Consider the following 19,927-nt stretch of genomic DNA (forward strand, 5'->3'; position numbering starts at 1 on the left):
TGCTCTCTTGGTAGTATTTAGCCACTTTGTAACTTCCCAGTGAATCAGTAGTGACCCTCCATTTTTAATAATCAACTTCATTCTGAGGCTTTGCCCTTTTGAGTGCTTCATGGGTTATTTTATATTATTATAGTCATAACTCCTGATATCCAACAACTTGCTATGTCACTGCTCAAAATGGAGAGGTCTTGGTGGTAGTGGCTTTGCTCTGCAGCATTTGTTTTTTTCTAATGTGTGTTTCTGATCTGACAATGTTTACACCAATTTATCTTTAAGATTTGAGGGAACAGCATCCTAAATCTCTTACATTTTGTGAAAAGAACTGATCAGAATATCAAATAAAATATTGCATATTATAACCTATAAAAACAGATTTTTTTGACTTTCCTGAGTTCTATGTAATGGTTTTCACAATTAAAGTTAGTTTCAGTTTGCGTTCAATAACTTGTGGCACAATACCTGCACCAAAACTTTTACAACTTTTGACACTCAGAAATAGCATCCCCTTTTCAAAAGATTTTTTTTGTGTGCGCTAGCAAGAGAATGGTTTTCCCTTTCTTTAAACACCTCAGTAAAGGAACTGGGGGATGACTTAACATGTAATTGAAACCTGACTCTCTCTCTCTCTCTCTCTCTCTCATGCTTAATCTTGACTTCTTTGTTACTAGGTCTGCTGAAAATGACGGAATATAAACTTGTCGTTGTTGGAGCTGGTGGTGTAGGCAAGAGTGCCTTGACAATACAGCTAATTCAGAATCATTTTGTGGATGAATATGATCCTACAATAGAGGTAAACAATTTAATTTTAATAACGTATACAAGTTCTTTTGACGAGAGAGGCAGATGTTGATTTTGTGGCTTGTATTGCTGTATTTTACTATGAAATGTCTTTTCTATAACCTTTTGATTTGTATTTTGTTTAAATGATGCTATAATAGTGACCAATATTTATAGCTTGTTTTAAAGACATTTTAGATATCCGGCAGATATTCAAAGTGCTATTCTAAGCTCAATGGACTGTCATTCCATAGTGGTGTTACAAAATCAAAAGGTAATATCCTGAAAATATACTTTGATCACCTGAAGATTGGTTCTGGGTACTAGATCTAATTTAAAAAAACCCAGTAAACTAGGGGTGTGTGTGTGTGTGCGCGCACCCCTGCGTGTCTTAAATTGAGAGAGAGAAGTGCACAAAATTAGCATAGCATTTGAGACTTTTCTCATAATTCTTATAAAAGAAACTTACCTCTGAAGTTGCAAGTCTTATAACTTGAATTGATAATTAAACCGTCACATCAGAGGATTGTTTAGGTGCCCAGGACTTAAAATAACAGGGCAGTTCTACATTAAAAGTTATGGTGTGTAACCAGAACTAAATGGAGAAGTTTACGGTGCCTATTGCTACTATCCATCAATAATAGTGTTAGTACTTCTAGGAACACCAATCATTCAGAATGTTAACATGTAATGTTCCCCAGAAAAGTGTAAACTTCCTAGAAGATTTGACTAATGAAATTTTTGTATTATAGGAAGTTTGCAAACTAGTTGCACAGGATTACCTCAACATTATGTTGTAGTCCACAGTTGTGGAAATCATTGGTGTAATGTTTTGAAGGAAACAACTGCAGTTTTTACCTACATAAACATCTTTTCACTTATCACAATAGCATTCCTCTAAAGGTTACTTTGATAAATACTTGTCTGAATGGATGTCCTAGGTACTGTTTTTGCCTGTTAGTTTGTAAGACCGTTAGGGCAGGGACCTGACAAATGGATTACATGGTCACAGCACCATAAAATAAAAATAAATCATGTAGCTGAGGTTGTAGGCAAGGAATCATTTAGAATGGCAAGTGGCACCCCAAGGAAAGCTCTTACATTGGATGTTACATGTCTGCTTTCCTGCAACTGGATCTGCAAGGGCAGAGCCCCATTCTAATGAACAGGGTTGCTTAAATGTGCTGTTTGCACAGATCCATTTGTGGGCTCACGGCCTAAGTCAAAGAGCTCTAGCCATAAAGATATTAAGTGTTTTTGTAAACACACAGTGAGGAAGAATATAGGTTATAAATTTGCCTTGCTTTAGTAGATGATACTTGCACAATGCCAATAGCATTATTTTCACTGTTATGGTATCGTTGTCTCATTGCCACTTTGTGTTAATGTTGTTGTTGCTGTAACATTCATTGATTGCTTCTCCTTGGAAGAATAAATATTACACTTGTAAAAGAGTGAAATGTTTGTTTCCATAATTACTCAGACATTTGAAATCATTAGTGTGGCTAAAGGGGGTATCTACAACACCTGTAACATTTATGTATTGTGAAAGAAGATAGTGGGGAAGGGGAAAATATTTATTGCCTGTCAGCAGATGCATTATGAATAAGTATCTCTGTAAAATTACTTTTCAATTGCATATGTAAGTATTTTTGTTCTTAGAATGTATGATCTGTGGAAGGCCTCAGACCCACATAAAATCCACTTCAGGCTGGTCTACTTTCACACTTGTACCTAAACAACTAAAACTCTTTTAGGGAACAGATTTAGTTAGATCAGTGTAAGTGTGTATGTAGACCATATAAACCTATAAATATGGGCTAATATATTGAAGCAGTTTGTTTAGTGCCATCTACTGGTCAAATATTTTATCTTCTATCCAGAATGTATTGTGGCTCATTCATTTTCTGATATTTTAATAAAATATTTATGTATTTTTCAAATGTTCTTTAGAAAAAGACCGGCCATCCAAGTGGGCTATCCCTGGAATACCCAACTAAAGCTTGAAAGTTGTTCAGGGTGGGATTTCCAAAATCTCCTATGTGATTTATGAACTCAAGAAGTCTGAACTGCTTTCAAAAAAATTTACCCTGTGTTTCTAAATCACTTAGGCATTCTTGAAAATTCCATCCTAATTAAATAACGTTTTAGAACGGCTCATATTAACTTGTGTATAGAGTCCTTTCATAAAGGTATAAATAGAGAATTTTTTATCAAGTGTCTGACACAGACAAGGATCAGTTAATAGTGATTTTTTTCCCTTAAATTACATACAGTACACAAATGTGGAAAATCTCAGCATTGTCGCTGACAACAGTGGAGGTGTTTGCCATTAGCACAAATCACATTGAGTTTAGGGCTTCTGAAAGACCAGTGATAACAAATTAAGTAATTAGTGTAATGGAAATAAAGGCTTTTGATGTAAATTACAGAATCTAGTTTTCAGGAAAAAATTACAACTGACTTCTGGAGTGGTTTTTGTGTTTTATTTTTTATTTATTTATTTTAAAGTTATGACTGCTACTCTGGGTTTCCGTTTCTTACTTGAGTGATGTATTTTTGTGCTGGGTCCTGGGGCATCACTGCTGTCTATTTCCCCTTCACTTGTGTGTTTACTCTAATCCACAGTGGCACTATTTGGCCTTCTCTAAATTCCAATCTGTCTCTCCCTCAGAGAGCGAGCATGTAACTCCGCTTTCGTTGCTGGTTGGAGCGTGCACAGTAAAAGGGCACTTTCTGGTTTTGCTATGGTGTTTTGGGGCAATGGTACAAGTCCGACGGACTAGGTGTGGAATTTTCTTTTAGAACACATAGAGGCAGTCATTTGAAGTTCTACATACAAGAGAATATCTTAACTTACATATGAATCTGTTGTGCCTTTTCTATGATGCATTTTAAATTCTTTTTTAAGAACTTCATAATTTTTTCAGAAATGGTAATACTTACAATACAATACTTATCTACTGGGTACATATAGACAGCTAGTCCACGTTACATCTAGGCACTCACAAAACTTAACGATCTGAGATTTTTTCATAAAATGGCAAATTATAAATATGAAAACTTATTTATATCAACTTATTAATTTTACTTTTATCTAGGGGCATTTCTTCTTCCCTTCCTCGAATATTTACAGATGGGGGAGAGAGATTTCAAACTTTAAATTATTCTCTAGAATTATCTCTGTTCTTATTCCCTCTACCACCTCAAATCCTGTTTCTGGTCATGGTAGATGAGGTTTCCTTTCATTTTTGGGAGCAAGGACTTTTGCATTTGGTTGTCTTGTCTGTTGCTGGAGGGCTTAGCTCCTCCAAGCACTTCTTGTTTCTATGGTAAAGATGCAGTGCTACACTATAGTGTAGTATCCCGCTGGGGAGGGAGAGAGTTAATTTCTCATAAGGTCCAAGTCTGTAGTAGACTGCTCAATGGGAGGAGTGGAGAGTGTGCCTTTTAGATGCGAGAGTGGTCTTCAGAGTTGTCCCTGAAGAGTTGATCTGGCCAGGAGCTTAGGGTACCCATTCACCAGACTGGACTCCTTTCCGCATGCCTCCTTCACATGGAGTACATATGCAGGTGTGCTGTACATTGGGGATAGAAGGCAGTCTGACGCTACTCACTTGCCACCGATCTCCAAGGGGCTAGGCATGGACTGAAAAGCTAAAAGTCCCCTTTGGGCTCCGAGTGAAGAAGTCGTTTGGCCCTACGTGTGTCTTCTGTTTTGGAGGATGATAAGGGTTTGATCCTAAGCCTATTGAAGTTGGTTGGTCGGGGAGAGAACTCCCATTGACTTTAATGGGCTGTGGATGGGGCCCTGAGAGTGGTGGCTTTCCTACACTTGTACATGAAATTGGAAACTGATCTAATTTGAATAAACACTTTTTTTCCCAAACTTTCTACAGAAATCTAGTCAATATTAAAAGAGTTCTTATAGAAAGAGTACTGTTGGTGTAAAAGTTTTATGATGCAGGTGTATGGAATTCAGAAATCTTAATGAACAGATGAAGTAGAAAACTGTAGCTGAACCATTTGTGAGTATAACTTGTGTTTCTAACTGTCCGTGCCTTCGTTAGAAACCCCCTATTTCAGGGACTATAATGTTTACATTAAAATAATAGGTTTGTTTTTTTTAACTGGAAAAAAAATGGCCGAGCTATTTTCCTTGACATTCATTACTTAAAGTAAGAGTGCTGGTGTAGCTATGTTGGTCACATGGAAAGTGCAAACAATGCTTTTCTCAGAAATCTAAATGTGTCATGGGTGCAATGCTTCAGGAAGAAATGCTATCATTACCTTTCAGATCCTTTTATTTTCCAGTTAATATCATATCACTCTGTTCTTGTTAATACTAACCAAAATTGAAAGCGTAAGCTATTGTGCTCTATTGAGTTCTTCTTGTGAATGGGGGGGAGGGGGGGGAGTAAGTAACAGAGAGCACCAGTTCTGGTTACAAGTGAAACAGACAGCTTGAAATGTAGCCAACTTTTAACAAATTATTTAATTTGAATATAAGAAACACCAGCTTTGCAAGGCAGTATCTTTTTCTTATTGGACCAACTTCTGTTGGTGGAAGGTACAAGTTTTTGAACTGCAGAGTTGTTCAGGTCTGGAAAGTTTCTTTCCCTTGACCTGAAAAAGAATTCTCTCTAGTTCAAAATCTTGTACCTTCCACCAGAAGTTGGTCCAAAGAAAGATGTTACCTTATCTACCTTCTCTTTGAAATAAGAGTGTTTTTTCTTTTTGTATAGCTCAGCTTTGCAGTTTTGCCTCCTTTGGAGAAGTAGGGAGATTTGAAGGCCCGACAGTGCACATTTGGTCATCACGAATGTTGTTTTCTCATGGAGAAATAATAGAATAGAGAAAGAACTAAGGATTTTTTTTTCTTTTGATATGATCAGTAAAGTGCCAAAGGTGGGGCTTGTGCTTTATCATTAGCTTGGTGATGAAACTAATGGCAGAACATGGCAACTCTGCCTTTCAATTTAATGGGAACTGAGCACTGGACTCTGGATGTCCTTTTAACATTCCACAACAGGAAAAAAGTGTTAAGGTTAACTTTACATTTCCTGGGGCTTGTAGGTTTGTTGCAACCTTATCAATATTTAAACAGTGTTTATGTATTTTTTTAAAGTAGATGTACTACTACTTACTTTGGCACTTAACTTTGCACTTAAGCAAAATATTTCCAAAGTGATGTGAGAGGTGAACTTTATCTTAAAGGGACACAGTCAACTTAAAGTCACATTTGTACCTAAATTATTTTATGTGGTATTGTTACAAATATCTTCTAGGATCAAGATAAGTAAGAGATGAGACTTTTTTTCCCCCAGTTCATTCACTTTGAGTATTTGGGATTTTGTGATTGTGTAGAATACTTACCTTACCTTATACAAACAGTCATTTCCCTCTCATTTGTGTTGGTTTTTCATACATCAATAGGGAAGAGAAAAAAACACTTTAAAGTGGGAAAACATATGTAAAACTGTAAAAGTTGGTAGGGGGCACCAGGAGCAGGTGTAATACCTAAAACTAGTTTAAATTATTAGAACTTAAATAATTTGTTAAAAGTTGGCTAGAATTCAAGCTGTCTGTTTCACTTGTAACCAGAACTGATGCTCTCTGTTACTTTTCCCCCCTCATTCACAAGAAGAACTCAATAGAGCACAATAGCTTAAGCTTTCAATTTTGGTTAGTATTAACAAGAACAGAGTGATATGATATTAACTGGAAAATAAAAGGATCTGAAAGGTAATGCTGGGATTTCTTCCTGAAGCATTGTACCCATGACACATTTAGATTTCTGAGAAAAGCATTGTTTTCACTTTCCATGGATATATCATGCCTCTGTTTTAGTATTCTGTAGTGATAGATATTGCTGTAAAATGCTCTGTGCATATAATATTTACCGAAACATAGCAGTTTGTATACAAAAGTAATGTGCTCACTTATACTATCACTGAACCTTTAATAAACTCAGAGCTGGTAGGTAAGGTCCCCTGGAAAGGAAATCTTTCAGGGGACAGTTCAGGGGAGCTGGCAGTTTCTCAAGGAGACAATAGTAAAGGCACAGCAGCAAACTATCCCATTGCAATGGAAAGATAGGAAGAGTAGTAAGAAACCAATATGGCTCCATCAGGAGCTCTTTAATCTGAAAATCAAAAAGAAATCCTACAAAAAGTGGAAACATGGACAAATTGCTAAGAGAGTACAAAAGTATAGCACAAGTATGTAGGGACAAAATCAAAAAGGTTAAGAACGAAATGAATGACACCTAGCAAGTGACATAAAAGGTAATAGGAGGCTCTATATATACATTTAAGAGAAAGACAAAGTAAAGTGTAAGTCCTCTACTTAGTGGGGAAGGAGAGCTAATAACTGATGTCAAGAACGCTGAGGTGTTTAATGCCTATTTTGCTTCAGTCTTCACTAAAAAGGTTAATGGTGACCAGATACTCAAGACAATATTAACAACAAGGGGGAAGGAACACAGGCCAAAATAGGGAAAGAAGATGTTAAAGAATATTTACATAAATTAGATGTATTCAGGTTAGCAGGGTCTGATTAAATTCATGGTAGGGTATTTCAGGAACTAGTTGAAGTAATCTCAGAACCATTAGCAATTATCTTCAAGAATTCATAGAGGTGGGTGAGGGCCAGGAGAATTGGAGAAGGGCAAACATGGCACCTATCTTTTAAAGGGGGACCAAAGAGGACCTGAGGAATTCTAAACCAGCCAGTTTAACTTGAATAACTAGAAAGATACTTTTCAGAGTAACAGCCGTGTTAGTCTGTATTCGCAAAAAGAAAAGGAGTACTTGTGGCACCTTAGAGACTAACCAATTTATTTGAGCATAAGCTTTCGTGAGCTACAGCTCACTCTAAGGTGACACAAGTACTCCTTTTCTTTTTAGAAAGATACTAAAACAAATTATTAAACACTCAATTTGTAAGCACTTACAGGATAATAGAGATATAAGGAATAGCCAGCATGGATTTGTCAGAACAAATTATGTCAAACCAATCTCATTTCACAGGGTTATTGGCCTAGACTGAGGATGAGGGGAAAACAGTAGACGTGATATATCTTGATTTTTTTTGTAAGGCTTTTGACAGTCTCACAATCCAGTTTCACATGCAAACTAGAGAAATGTGATCTAGATGAAATTACTCTAAGATGGGAGCCCAATTGGTTGAGACAGTATTCAGAGTAATCAGTGGTTCTCTGTTAAACTGAAAGGGAGTAAGGGAGTATCTATTTGGGTCAGCCCTGGGTCCAGTACTAGTCAATGACTTGAATAATGCAATGGGAAGTATGCTTATAAAATTTGCATATGATTCTAAACTGGTAGAGGTTGCAAGCACTTTGGAAGATAAGATTAAATTCAAAATCGGAGATTTGGTCTGAAATCAACGAAGTGAAATTCAAGATAAACAGGTGTAAAGTACTACACGTAGGAAGGAAAAATCAAATATGTAACTACAAAATGGGAATAACTAGCTAGGTAATGGCACCACTGATAAGAATCTAGGGATTATAGTGAATAACAAATTGAATATGAATTAATGTGATGCAGGTGTGAACAAGGCTAATATTCTGGGGTGTATTAACTGGAGTATCGTATGCAAAATGGAGGAGTATCATATGTCCCACTCTACTTGGCACTGGTGAGGTTTCAGCTGGAGTACTGTGTCCAGTTCTGGGCGCCACACTTTAGGAAAGATGTGTATAAATTGAGAGTTCAGAGGAGAGCTACAAAAATGATGAAATGTTTAGAAAACATGACTTATGTGGAAGGGTTTAAAAAAACCTGAGCATCTTTAGCCTTGAGAAGAGAAAACTGATGGAGGACCTGATGATAATCTTCAGGTATGTTAAGGTCTGTTATAAAAAGGATGGTGCTCAGGTGTTCTTCATGTCCACTGAAGATAAGACGACAAGTGATGGATATAATATGTAGCAGTGGATAGTATCTCTGCTATAAAGGTAGTTAAATTCTGGAATAGGTTTCCAAGGAAGGCTGTGGAACCCCTGTCACTGAAGGTTTTTAAGAACAAATTGGATAAACACCTGTAATGGATGGCCTAGGTTTACTTTTTCCTGACTTAGCACAGGGGTCTGGACTTGATGAACTCTCAAAGTACCTTCCAGACCTACTTTACTATGATTCTATGAAACTGTTTGAGACCTAGCATCAAAAACAAAGAATTGTTAGTGTATTCCAGCAGTTAGCTGTTACTTTCCAATGCCTGAATTCTGCTTGAGTCTTGTGTGCAGACATCAGGTACTGTAAATCCAGATTCTGGAAACTTTGAGTCAGCCATGCTGAAGTAGTCCTTTCTTACGTGTCATGGTAATTGTCAGAGTTCATATCTGAGTCACATTTTGTAACTTGTTTCTTTGTATTGTGAAAATGTAAAACTATGCACTGACACTAAGGCTATGGCTACACTATAGTTTAAGTCAACAAGTTATGTCACTCAGGGGTGTGAATTAGCCACCCCCTAAGCGATATAACTTATGCCAATCTAAGTGCTGTTGTGGAGAGCACCACGTCAGTGGGAGAGCTTCTCCTGCCGACAGAGCTACTGCTACTTGCAGGGGCTGGAGTAATTAAGTCAACTTGAGAGCTCTCTCCTGTCGGCTTAGAGCAGTTACACTAGAGAGCTTACAGCTGCACTGATGCATCTGCGCTGCTGTAAGCTCTCTCGTGTAGCCATAGCTTACGTTTTTCAAAGTTTAGTATCAAAATGTCTTCAAAATTACTGGTTATTCTAATTTTCATGTTTCAGGCTGCTTAGTGGTAGAAAACAGACTTATTACCCCCAACACTAAGTGTTAGGCTCTTGCATCATTCTTAAATCTATTCTTCCTCCTCCATTGGTGTAAATTTAGGAATTGCAAATGTGTTTGCAAACTGTTTACATCTAGCTAGTTTGTGTGCTGCTGTCACAGTATTGGACATGGTTCATGGATGTTTCCTGAAAATATCCAGGGTGTGAAGATGAAATGCCTGATTTGATCACAAAGTGGCTAGACTTAAGGTAAATTAGATCCAGAAAAACCATGGGTTGCATATTTCTGCAACCCTGGTATTGATGAAAATGCAACCACTGAACTTCTGATCTGGGACTGTATCCAAATTGCAGTTATCTATAGGGCAAAAAAAAGAGGACTGCCACTTGCATCTGATGTTCTTTAGAAAACATTATACTTTATATGTTTAAGATTATGGAGGCAGAGTCTAGCAGCTGGAGCAGGGGAATGAAAATCTATATTCCTGGGTCTATTCTCCACTTTGCTGCTGGCTTGCTGTATAACCGTGATCATGTAACTTATCTTCTCTGTGCCTCAGTTTGCCCATCTGTAGAAAGGGGTGGGTAATACCTGACTCAGGGATATAGAGTCTTGCTTAATTTTGTAAAGCATTTTGAGATCATTTGTAAAGTGGAGTTATATAGGTCAAAGTCTGCCATGTTTAATTTAAAGACTTTTTTTTCTCTCTTCTCAGGATTCCTACAGGAAACAAGTAGTAATTGATGGAGAAACCTGTCTCTTGGATATTCTTGATACAGCAGGTCAAGAAGAGTACAGTGCAATGAGGGACCAATACATGAGAACAGGGGAGGGCTTCCTATGTGTATTTGCCATAAATAATACAAAATCATTTGAAGATATTCACCATTATAGGTAAGCTTTTTTTTTTTTTTAAGTTAAACTATCATCCTGGTGACTCTCAAAAGAGAGAAATCAGCTTGCTCGTGCTCTTTTGTACCAAAAGATGGGTTTGTTTCCTACAGTTTAGTTAGTTGTGGAATAATAATATATTATTACTCCTGGGGAATTCTGCACCAAAAAAATTTAAAAATTCTGCATATTTTCATAGAATCATAGAATATCAGGGTTGGAAGGGACCCCAGAAGGTCATCTAGTCCAACCCCCTGCTCGAAGCAGGACCAATTCCCAGTTAAATCATCCCAGCCAGGGCTTTGTCAAGCCTGACCCTAAAAACCTCTAAGGAAGGAGATTCTACCACCTCCCTAGGTAACGCATTCCAGTGTTTCACCACCTTCTTAGTGAAAAAGTTTTTCCTAATATCCAATCTAAACCTCCCCCACTGCAACTTGAGACCATTACTCCTCGTTCTGTCATCTGCTACCATTGAGAACAGTTTAGAGCCATCCTCTTTGGAACCCCCTTTCAGGTAGTTGAAAGCAGCTATCAAATCCCCCCTCATTCTTCTCTTCTGCAGGCTAAACAATCCCAGCTCCCTCAGCCTCTCCTCATAACTCATGTGTTCCAGACCCCTAATCATTTTTGTTGCCCTTCGCTGGACTCTCTCCAATTTATCCACATCCTTCTTGAAGTGTGGGGCCCAAAACTGGACACAGTACTCCAGATGAGGCCTCACCAATGTCGAATAGAGGGGAACGATCACGTCCCTCGATCTGCTCGCTATGCCCCTACTTATACATCCCAAAATGCCATTGGCCTTCTTGGCAACAAGGACACACTGCTGACTCATATCCAGCTTCTCGTCCACTGTCACCCCTAGGTCCTTTTCCGCAGAACTGCTGCCTAGCCATTCGGTCCCTAGTCTGTAGCGGTGCATTGGATTCTTCCATCCTAAGTGCAGGACCCTGCACTTATCCTTATTGAACCTCATCAGATTTCTTTTGGCCCAATCCTCCAATTTGTCTAGGTCCTTCTGTATCCTATCCCTCCCCTCCAGTGTATCTACCACTCCTCCCAGTTTAGTATCATCCGCAAATTTGCTGAGAGTGCAATCCACACCATCCTCCAGATCATTTATGAAGATTCCATTTTGAACAAAACCGGCCCCAGGACCGACCCTTGGGGCACTCCACTTGATACCGGCTGCCAACTAGACATGGAGCCATTGATCACTACCCGTTGAGCCCGACAATCTAGCCAGCTTTCTACCCACCTTATAGTGCATTCATCCATCATTTTGTTTGTCAAAATGACAATAATCATTCCAGTTTCAGTAATTTTGGTAATTTACTTCAAAATACCTGTCAGCAAGTATGTCTGTAACAATACAGACAAAAAAAAGATTCTGGTACTTTTTTTTTTTTTTTTTTGACAAATAGATCCCTGACTAGGCATATTAAAACAGAACTTTGAGTAATTCATTTAAACTACAATACATAAATTACCCACACCCCTCAGAAGCAGTGCAAAGTCTTGAGGGAGTCAAGGATAATGGAGTAGCTGAGAGGGAGGGAAGGAGCCTGAAGTGAACGTGGAGGGTTGTTGGGTATGGGTGGGAGAAGTGTGAAACCATTTTTTTTTTTTATTTTTTTTTTTTAAGGGGAAAGGGTAGGGATTTTTAGGGAGTTGGGGATCCTCTCCCATGCAGACCCTGGCTGATCCCAAGTCTTTCCCATTCGGTCAGGCACATCTGTCCCTGCACGCCCCCCTCCCCCCAATGTCTCTGCAGCCCCATCTGCATCCCCGTGTGGCCTTTCACCCCCACTCCCATTCAGCCCCTGGCTCAATGCTGTCAATCCACTAGCTCCTGAGCCTGTCCTCCAGTCTGTTCCTCTCCCCCCCTCCCCCCCCGCCATTCTGAATCCCAGTCTGTGACTCCACAGCAGCCCCATGTGTCCCACTCTGTCTGTCCTAACCTGACTCTGTGGGCAGGATGCTGTGATGACCTTCTAGTCCTGGCGGAATTCTGCGCCACTAAATATCCCCCCCCCCCCCAGAAAATATTTTCTGCTTGAGAAGAAAATACATTCTGCACCACTGTACGTGTGCAGAATTCATGTCTGGCACAGAATTTTTTTTTACCACATAGAAAATACATTCTGCCTGAGAAGTGCTGCAGTTCTGCCTTTTGCCCACCAGAGGCCTCTGTGGTGCCAAAACAGCCAATTGTGTTCATGTTGCTGGCTATTCTGGCTCCACAGTGGCCTCTGGTTGGCAAAAGGCAGAACTGCATCACTGAGCAGACGGGGGTTCAGAATGGCAACGGGGGAGGTGGGAAAGAAACACAATTTATTTTTTCCCTGCGAAAATACATTCTATCAGACATTAGTTCTGCACGTGTGCAGTGGTGCAAAATTCCATCAGGAGTAAATATTATAAGCAGGGCTTCAAAGCTGCTATTGCAGTTTATAAGCAATTAAATATATGCTAATCAATCCTTTAGTCATTTAGCCAGAGTATTTCCAATTTGCCACTTATGCTTGGAGCATGACACAGGGTTTTGAGTAGGTAGAAGGGAGATGGCTGAAGCCTCCTGGAAGTTCAAGAAGTAGGGCAATTTTGAAAGGTAAATAAAATGTAAAACAAATACGGAAATGAGGAGATTTCAACATTAATATCCTATTGAGATGAATGGAGGTGATCTGTATCCCTCGGGCAAATCCTGCCCACTGTGAGGCCATAGCAGGCACTCTTGGAGTTAAAGTGGAGTAGTTGTGCTCTGTATGAAAAGATATGGTGATCTACATGGGCAATGCATGACCATGGCATGAACCGAAAAACCCATCTCTGTGGGGCCTTTGTCTGTCACTGTATAGCAGGACATATGGATGAAGCCTGGGGATCTGCAACTTAGGTTTTTAAAATTTGATAACCAAATTAAAGTTATGCTTTGAAAATCTTGGCCCTAGTTGTCTATTATGACTTAATAGGATATGTAATATGACTTTCCTGATTATAGTGTCTATTTATGTATTAAAAACCTTTAAAAAGTTGCCTATCCCATAAATATATTACAAAAAACAACTTTTCCCCTATTGATGTAAACAAAAATACATACTGCTAATGTAAGGATAATTAAAATAAACACACATTAGGGTAACTATTGGTCTGTACCCTGAAGAAAAAATTAACAAATTTGGACTTTGGACCAAGAGAAGGGGAGCGGAGCACACTTCCAAAGTCAGAACCACTTCCAGAGAACACCCTGTGAGGTGCTCCCTCCCATTTATAGTGAGGATCTTCAGCTCTCATGCCTCCATCTTCCATTGATCTTAACTGTGGGAATTTGGCAGTCTCAACCAGGGTTCCCTCTAATTTTTCTCATGCATGTGCGGAATGAATTTTATGTGCACCAATATAGAGGTGATGTCTGACACATCACCTCCATATTGGTGCACATAACAAAATTCATGTGGTGGGGGTGGGGCTGAGGGGTTTGGCATGTGGGAGGGGGGCTCAGGGCTGGGGCAGAGGGTGAGAATGTGAGGGCTCCAGCTGGGAGTGCAGGCTCTGGGGTGGGGCCGGAGATGAGGGTTTGGGGTGCAGGCTGCCCAGTGGTTATGGTGGGGAGAGAGGACTCCCCCCAACTCTCTCTCCCCGCAGCAGCACCTGGGCTGGAGGGAGGGGTGCCTCTCCCCTGGGCGCAGGAGGTCTGTGCCGGGGCTGAGTTGGAGGCAGGGGAGGGATGCCTCTCCCCTGGGCACGGCAAGTCCGAGGCAGGTCTGTGTTGGGGCTGGGGGAGGGGTGCCTCTCCCCACCACAGCCCTGAGCTCCTGTGTGGGGCTTACTAGGCATCTGTGTGGCCACGCAGCTTAGAGGGAACTTAAATCTCAACCCTTTCATGACTTAATACATTATCATCACCTTGAATTCAACCTAGGAACGTATTGGAAGCCGATGCAGATCACAGAGCGCTAGAGTAGTGTGCTCCCAATGTGAAAAACGGCCATGACATTCTAAGTTCACCTCTTATACTAGATTCATTTTAAGAATTGTCTCTATTTAGTCCCATGTACAGTGCATTAAGCAACCTAATCTTGTGACTTGTATAACTAGCAAGCCCACATCAGGCGAGAGAGAAAAAATAGGGCTGTCAAGCGATTTAAAAAAATTAATAGCGCTGTTAAACAACAATAGAATACCATTTATTTTAAATATTTTTGGATGTTTACTGCATTTTCATATATATTAATTTCAGTTATAACACAGAATACAAAGTGTACAGTGCTTACTTTATATTTATTTTTCATTCCAAATATTTTCACTGTAAAAAACAAAAAAAAAATGTATTTTTCAATTCACCTCATCCAGGTACTGTAGTGCAATCTCTTTCTTGTGAAAGTTGAACTTACAAATGTTGAATTATGTGTAATAAAAAAACAAAATCTGCATTCAAAAACAAAACCATGTAAAACTTTAGAGCCCACAAGTCCACTCAGTCCTACTTCTTGTTCAGCCAATCACTCAGACAAATAAGGTTGGTTACAATTTGCAGGAGATAATGCTGCCTGCTTCTTGTTCACAATGTCACCTGAAAGTGAGAACAGGCATTTGCATGGCACTGTTGTGGCTGGCGTTGCAAGATATTTATGTGCCAGATGCACTAAAGATTTGTATGTCCCTTCATGCTTTAACCACCAGCCCAGAGCGCTTCCTGTGTGGTTATAGCAGACTTATTTTTATTCTTGCTTTAACAGTGAAAAGAACATAGTGTTGTTTTTGTCCAGGTTTCCGTATTTTGAGTTATACAGTATGGCTTTCAAACCCTTCGTACAGAGATAATGCAGGGAGCACAACTGTAATTATGTAAGAAGGCTTCTTGTTATACAACCTCTCCCCAAAGAACATTAAGGGTTGAATTCTGGCATGAGTACTGTTATGTTCACACATCAGTGAATGAGCTTGTGAACTGAGATTGACAGTTCACAGAACTAAATATCTAGTAAGATAAGAAACCATAGCTTTGTTAATTAAGGAGTAAACTTCCAGACTGTCTGGGTGGGAAACAGAAATTAAATTAGTGATTGGCATTATCTGTTGAGAGTCCTTCAGCAACATCATTGTTTTGCCAAATAGTTTTAATCCAGTATTTTAAAGATGCATTCTAACTAGTATTTGAAAGAGGGAGCCACTTACTAAAGAAAGTCTCAGAGAAAAAAGTAAACCAGTGATTTAAAGAGACAAATCTTAAAATCTCCCCCTCTAGCACAGATGTCAGCAGTACTGATTTTAATACAGGCCAGCTATTGTGGGTTTTTAATAGTATTTTATTCGTTAAAAAAGCTAAGATAGTATGTGCAAAAGGATGTCAGGCAGTATAATCAGTCAGCAAAAAAAAGCTGTACAATAAAACATTGATCATAAACAATTCTTGAGAAATGTTTTCTAAATGTGGGAAGACAATAAATTGAGAGCAAGGTGGATTTGATTTAAATCACTAGTCAGGAAGACTTGATTTAATCATGGATTTCTACATAAAAGTGCATTCTTGTTGGTTGTTATAACCTTAATACATATTCTTCACAACTCAGAGATAGATGAGACCCAAACTGGGTCTCTTTTATGGCCTGCTGCCATTATAGATTTTCCCTTCTAGTGAGAGAACGGTATGATAGCTTTCAAATCAATGAACACTACACTCAGAAAGACTCAAGACTTCTGGAATATACTGCTCAAACAGTTTCACTTTTGTTTCTACTGCCTGTCCCTCCCTTCTCACATTTATCTCCAGACTTCTTCTCCTTGTCCAGATCTATACCGCCCCCAACAATCTTCTACTCATTGAACTTTTTGAAACTTTGCACGTTTAGAGAGAGGTATGGGACTGAGACTGTGCGCACAAATTTGCAGAGGGACAATAGGGTTGAGGTCTGTTATTTCTCATCTCTATATATTTATTTATTTTAAAACATTTTTGCTGTTAACAAGCATTATATCTCTGAAGACGCACATCCATTTTGAGGACTGCAAAACTAAGCATCTCTGATGGTATCTTCTAGACTTAGCACAGAGTCCCATTGGGTAGATAGAAAGATTAACCTAAATAATCTATACAGAAGCCCCTGGAACCCGATAAGATTGGGTCCCTAATCCAGGAACTATTGGAACTCGTTTACAAAACTTTTCTTAAACATTACATGAATATATTGTCTCATAATATAGAATTAGAATTTATAATCCCTATTCCATGATGAGATATCCTTGAGCTATAATGTATCTTAATTAAAACTATCTTTAGATTGCTTTTTTTCTCAAAAAGCATTTTATCAAAAAAATCCAATTTAAGTTAAAAATCCAAATTAAATAAAAACATATTTTTTTTAAATCATTGATTTTTATCCACCTTGATTGAGACCCTAACGTTGTGTCTACACTTACGGCGGTATGCAGAGTACAGACTGCATGCACAGCTAGTACAGGTATAAATAGCAGTATAGACCATGGGGCATTGCTTAGGCGAGTGGAGTACAGACACCCAGAACTTTAGGATCCGTACCCTATACGGCTCTCTACATGCCCGAGTAATGCTTCCCACGTCTACACTGCTATTGTTAGTGTAGTTTCCCACTGCTGGAGCCTTTTCCTGCCACAATGAAAGGCTTGGGCAGTGGGGAAAGATTCTGGTGGGTGGTGAGCGCTGCGTTGCACACGGGGCGGCAGGAAAGTCATGGTGCAGGGGTGGTGCTGCAGAGAGAGGCTCTGGCAGGTGTGTTGTGGTGCAGGGCAGCGGGGAAAGTCTTGGCAGGGGAGCGGGTGGGTGCCGCTTGCAGGGTGGAGGGAAAAAACTCTGCCAGGGCAGTGGGGAAAGGCTCTGGCAGGGAGGGTCGGGTGGACGCTTTGCCTGGAGCTGCAGGGAAGGGCTCCCCGTGCCTCTCCCCACCAGACCCTTTAACTGCCACATGTATCTACATGTCAGCATGAACGCAGCCTGCTTTTCATGGCAGCAAGTAGTTAGGTGTACCCTACGTTTCACCGCAAGTGTAGGCAAGGCCATAGAAGAGGAGCAAATCAACTATGCCTTTGATGTCAGCCTTGGAAACAAATTACTTGCTCACATTGCCTGGCTAAGAAGAGGGGTGGGAAGGAGGGGACAGTTTCCTCATAAACCCTGCCACTGCTTACAAAAGCCATCACACCTCATTTACAGTTAAGAACCCTAGTAAATAGGATCTTGCAGCATATTTGAAGATCTTTTCCTACCAAATAATTGAGTTTTGATTCTCCTGTTTTGTTAATGTCTTCAGGTAGAGAGCTCAACTATTGTAAATTTAAGATAGACTTTTATGGCTTTACTATTGCACTACTCCACCAGACATGAGCAGGAGTTTTGGCTAAAAGGGACAAAGTCCCTATGGAATAAATCAAGAACACTATGTGAGCCTGTGTCTCATCCACACAAAGGCCCTTTATGCTGCTCTGGCAGTGTGAAAGGACACTAAAGTGGGGATAAAAGTAAAGCAGGTGTAGTATAAATGGAATCAGGACTCCTGTAATTTTGGCTCTTGGAGTCCCACCACTATCAATGATAACTACGTGACCAATATTTATCTCTGTTTTTAAGTTGAAATGCTAAATCTGGGGGAAAAGGCAGTAGTATCTCCTAGTTTAACTGTTATTGAAAAGTTTCAAATAATGTACACACCAAATAAAAGGACACTATGATGTAGTGTTGATCCATTTGGAAATAATAGAAATGTCTAATTGCATTTTGTTTCCTCCCCTAAAATTCTATTGTATTAACACTACTAAAAGTATTGAAATAAAATCTCTCCGTTTTATTTTAGGGAACAAATAAAAAGAGTTAAAGATTCTGAAGATGTCCCCATGGTGCTAGTAGGAAACAAATGTGACTTACCTTCCAGAACAGTAGATACAAAACAAGCTCAGGACTTAGCACGAAGTTATGGAATTCCTTTCATTGAAACATCAGCAAAAACAAGACAGGTAAAGTTCAAAACAAAGACACACAAGCAGAATTTCTAGAATTGAATCTTGAAAGTACCAGAGCATTCAAAACTCCAGTAACTGCCAAATTTTGGTGTTAATGCGTATTTCTCTAGAGGAAAATTTGTGGTGTTTTTGCCATTCTGTGGACTCCCAGACAACTAGTACTCATTCACTGATCAATGATGCATTTCGATAGTTCAGACTTAAGGAATGAGACCCGGGCCTCTATTGCATTCAGCTACTAAGCAATAGCATATTTCTTCAAGTTTTACTTGATTTTTAATAGTTTGAGAGTGTGATTCACTTAAAAAAAAAAGATGTGAAGGACATGAATCACTTTCTTAGTGAAGGTATTCAGCAGTCAGACAATTAACCAAAGTTCTGGAGTTCTGAGTTCTCGTTCTTGGCTAGCAAAAAAGTGTAATTTATGCTTAGAATCAGAATAGGGCAATTGAAGGAAGGAAGCTGTCTCAAAGGGGAATGTTGTTGCACACTGCCCAGGTGGTGGATTCATCCCTACACCATGGGTAAAACTCCTTTGGAAATCCATGTATAAATTATGCATTTTACACGTCCACAGAACGTCCGGATTAATGCAAATCATGCTATTTTGCCACTACTACCCAGTTTTCTGACCATCTTTAACCTAATGGACTAACTCACACAACCTCTAAATAGTAAAATTCACTGAGAAAAAAATTCAAGAATTCTAAATTGGATGTGCAGTAATATTTGGAGCATAAACCTATGTCAGGGTAGATTCCAAAGTCATAAAACTTTAGGACTAGAGGGTAAACTAGAAGAAGTGTCTTAAGTAAGCCAAGTGGCATACAAACTGGCTGAATAAATATAGATGTTATAATGTTCCTATCTGGGAGATCCTGCATGTGTCTCATTAACAAGACACTAGGTAGGATAAAAATGGAAAAATTAGGAAATAAACAGCAAACAAATACTGCTTTGGACTATTAATTCTGTACTATCATTTAGTGTTGTAATTTTTTGTTTTACTTTCTTAAACAATTATCTTTGTTATAGAAATCTACCTCCCCTTTCCCTTTCCAAGATAGCTTTTATAGAACCCGTTGCTAACATGTTTGAAATTACTTCTTAGGAATACATTTCAAAACAGACACATAATTAATGTACTGCTTAGCCTTTGATTTCTTTTCGTGCTTACCCGATTTTCTTTTCATGCTTGCCTGATACAAAATTGCTTGCTCAATCACCATTCAAAAGTCTGTGCAATTTTATCTTTGCTTAAAATTCAGTTTAAGAATTGTCACAAATCTATTTGGTATTTGATTTTTTTACCTCTTAATAGGAGACTTTTAAAGAGCTTATGCCCAACATTCATGTAGATTTTAAAAGGCATATACCAGCCTGATTAAACACAGATGAAGTTGCTTTTCCATTGTCACATTTGAAAATCTTGGTCAGATACTACTGATTTTTGGGTGCTTAAATTTTGAG

At 39.1% G+C, this 19,927-nt stretch overlaps 1 protein-coding gene across 4 annotated transcripts in view; it reads left to right on the forward strand.

Moving 5' to 3' along the window:
• LOC311519986 (GTPase KRas) overlaps positions 1-19,927 on the forward strand; it is a 101,295-nt gene that overhangs the window by 4,468 nt on the left and 76,900 nt on the right. For all 4 annotated transcript variants that reach the window (XM_084627140.1, XM_084627141.1, XM_084627139.1 and 1 more), the window contains exons 2-4: positions 669-790; positions 10,284-10,462; positions 18,292-18,451. In XM_084627140.1, the coding sequence (XP_084483266.1) occupies positions 680-790; positions 10,284-10,462; positions 18,292-18,451 (450 nt within the window). In that variant the 5' untranslated portion in view covers positions 669-679. The remainder of the gene's footprint in view (positions 1-668; positions 791-10,283; positions 10,463-18,291; positions 18,452-19,927) is intronic.

Source organism: Lepidochelys olivacea (genome assembly GCF_965140295.1).
Source record: "Lepidochelys olivacea isolate rLepOli2 genome assembly, chromosome: 1".
NCBI classification, from domain to species: domain Eukaryota; kingdom Metazoa; phylum Chordata; order Testudines; family Cheloniidae; genus Lepidochelys; species Lepidochelys olivacea.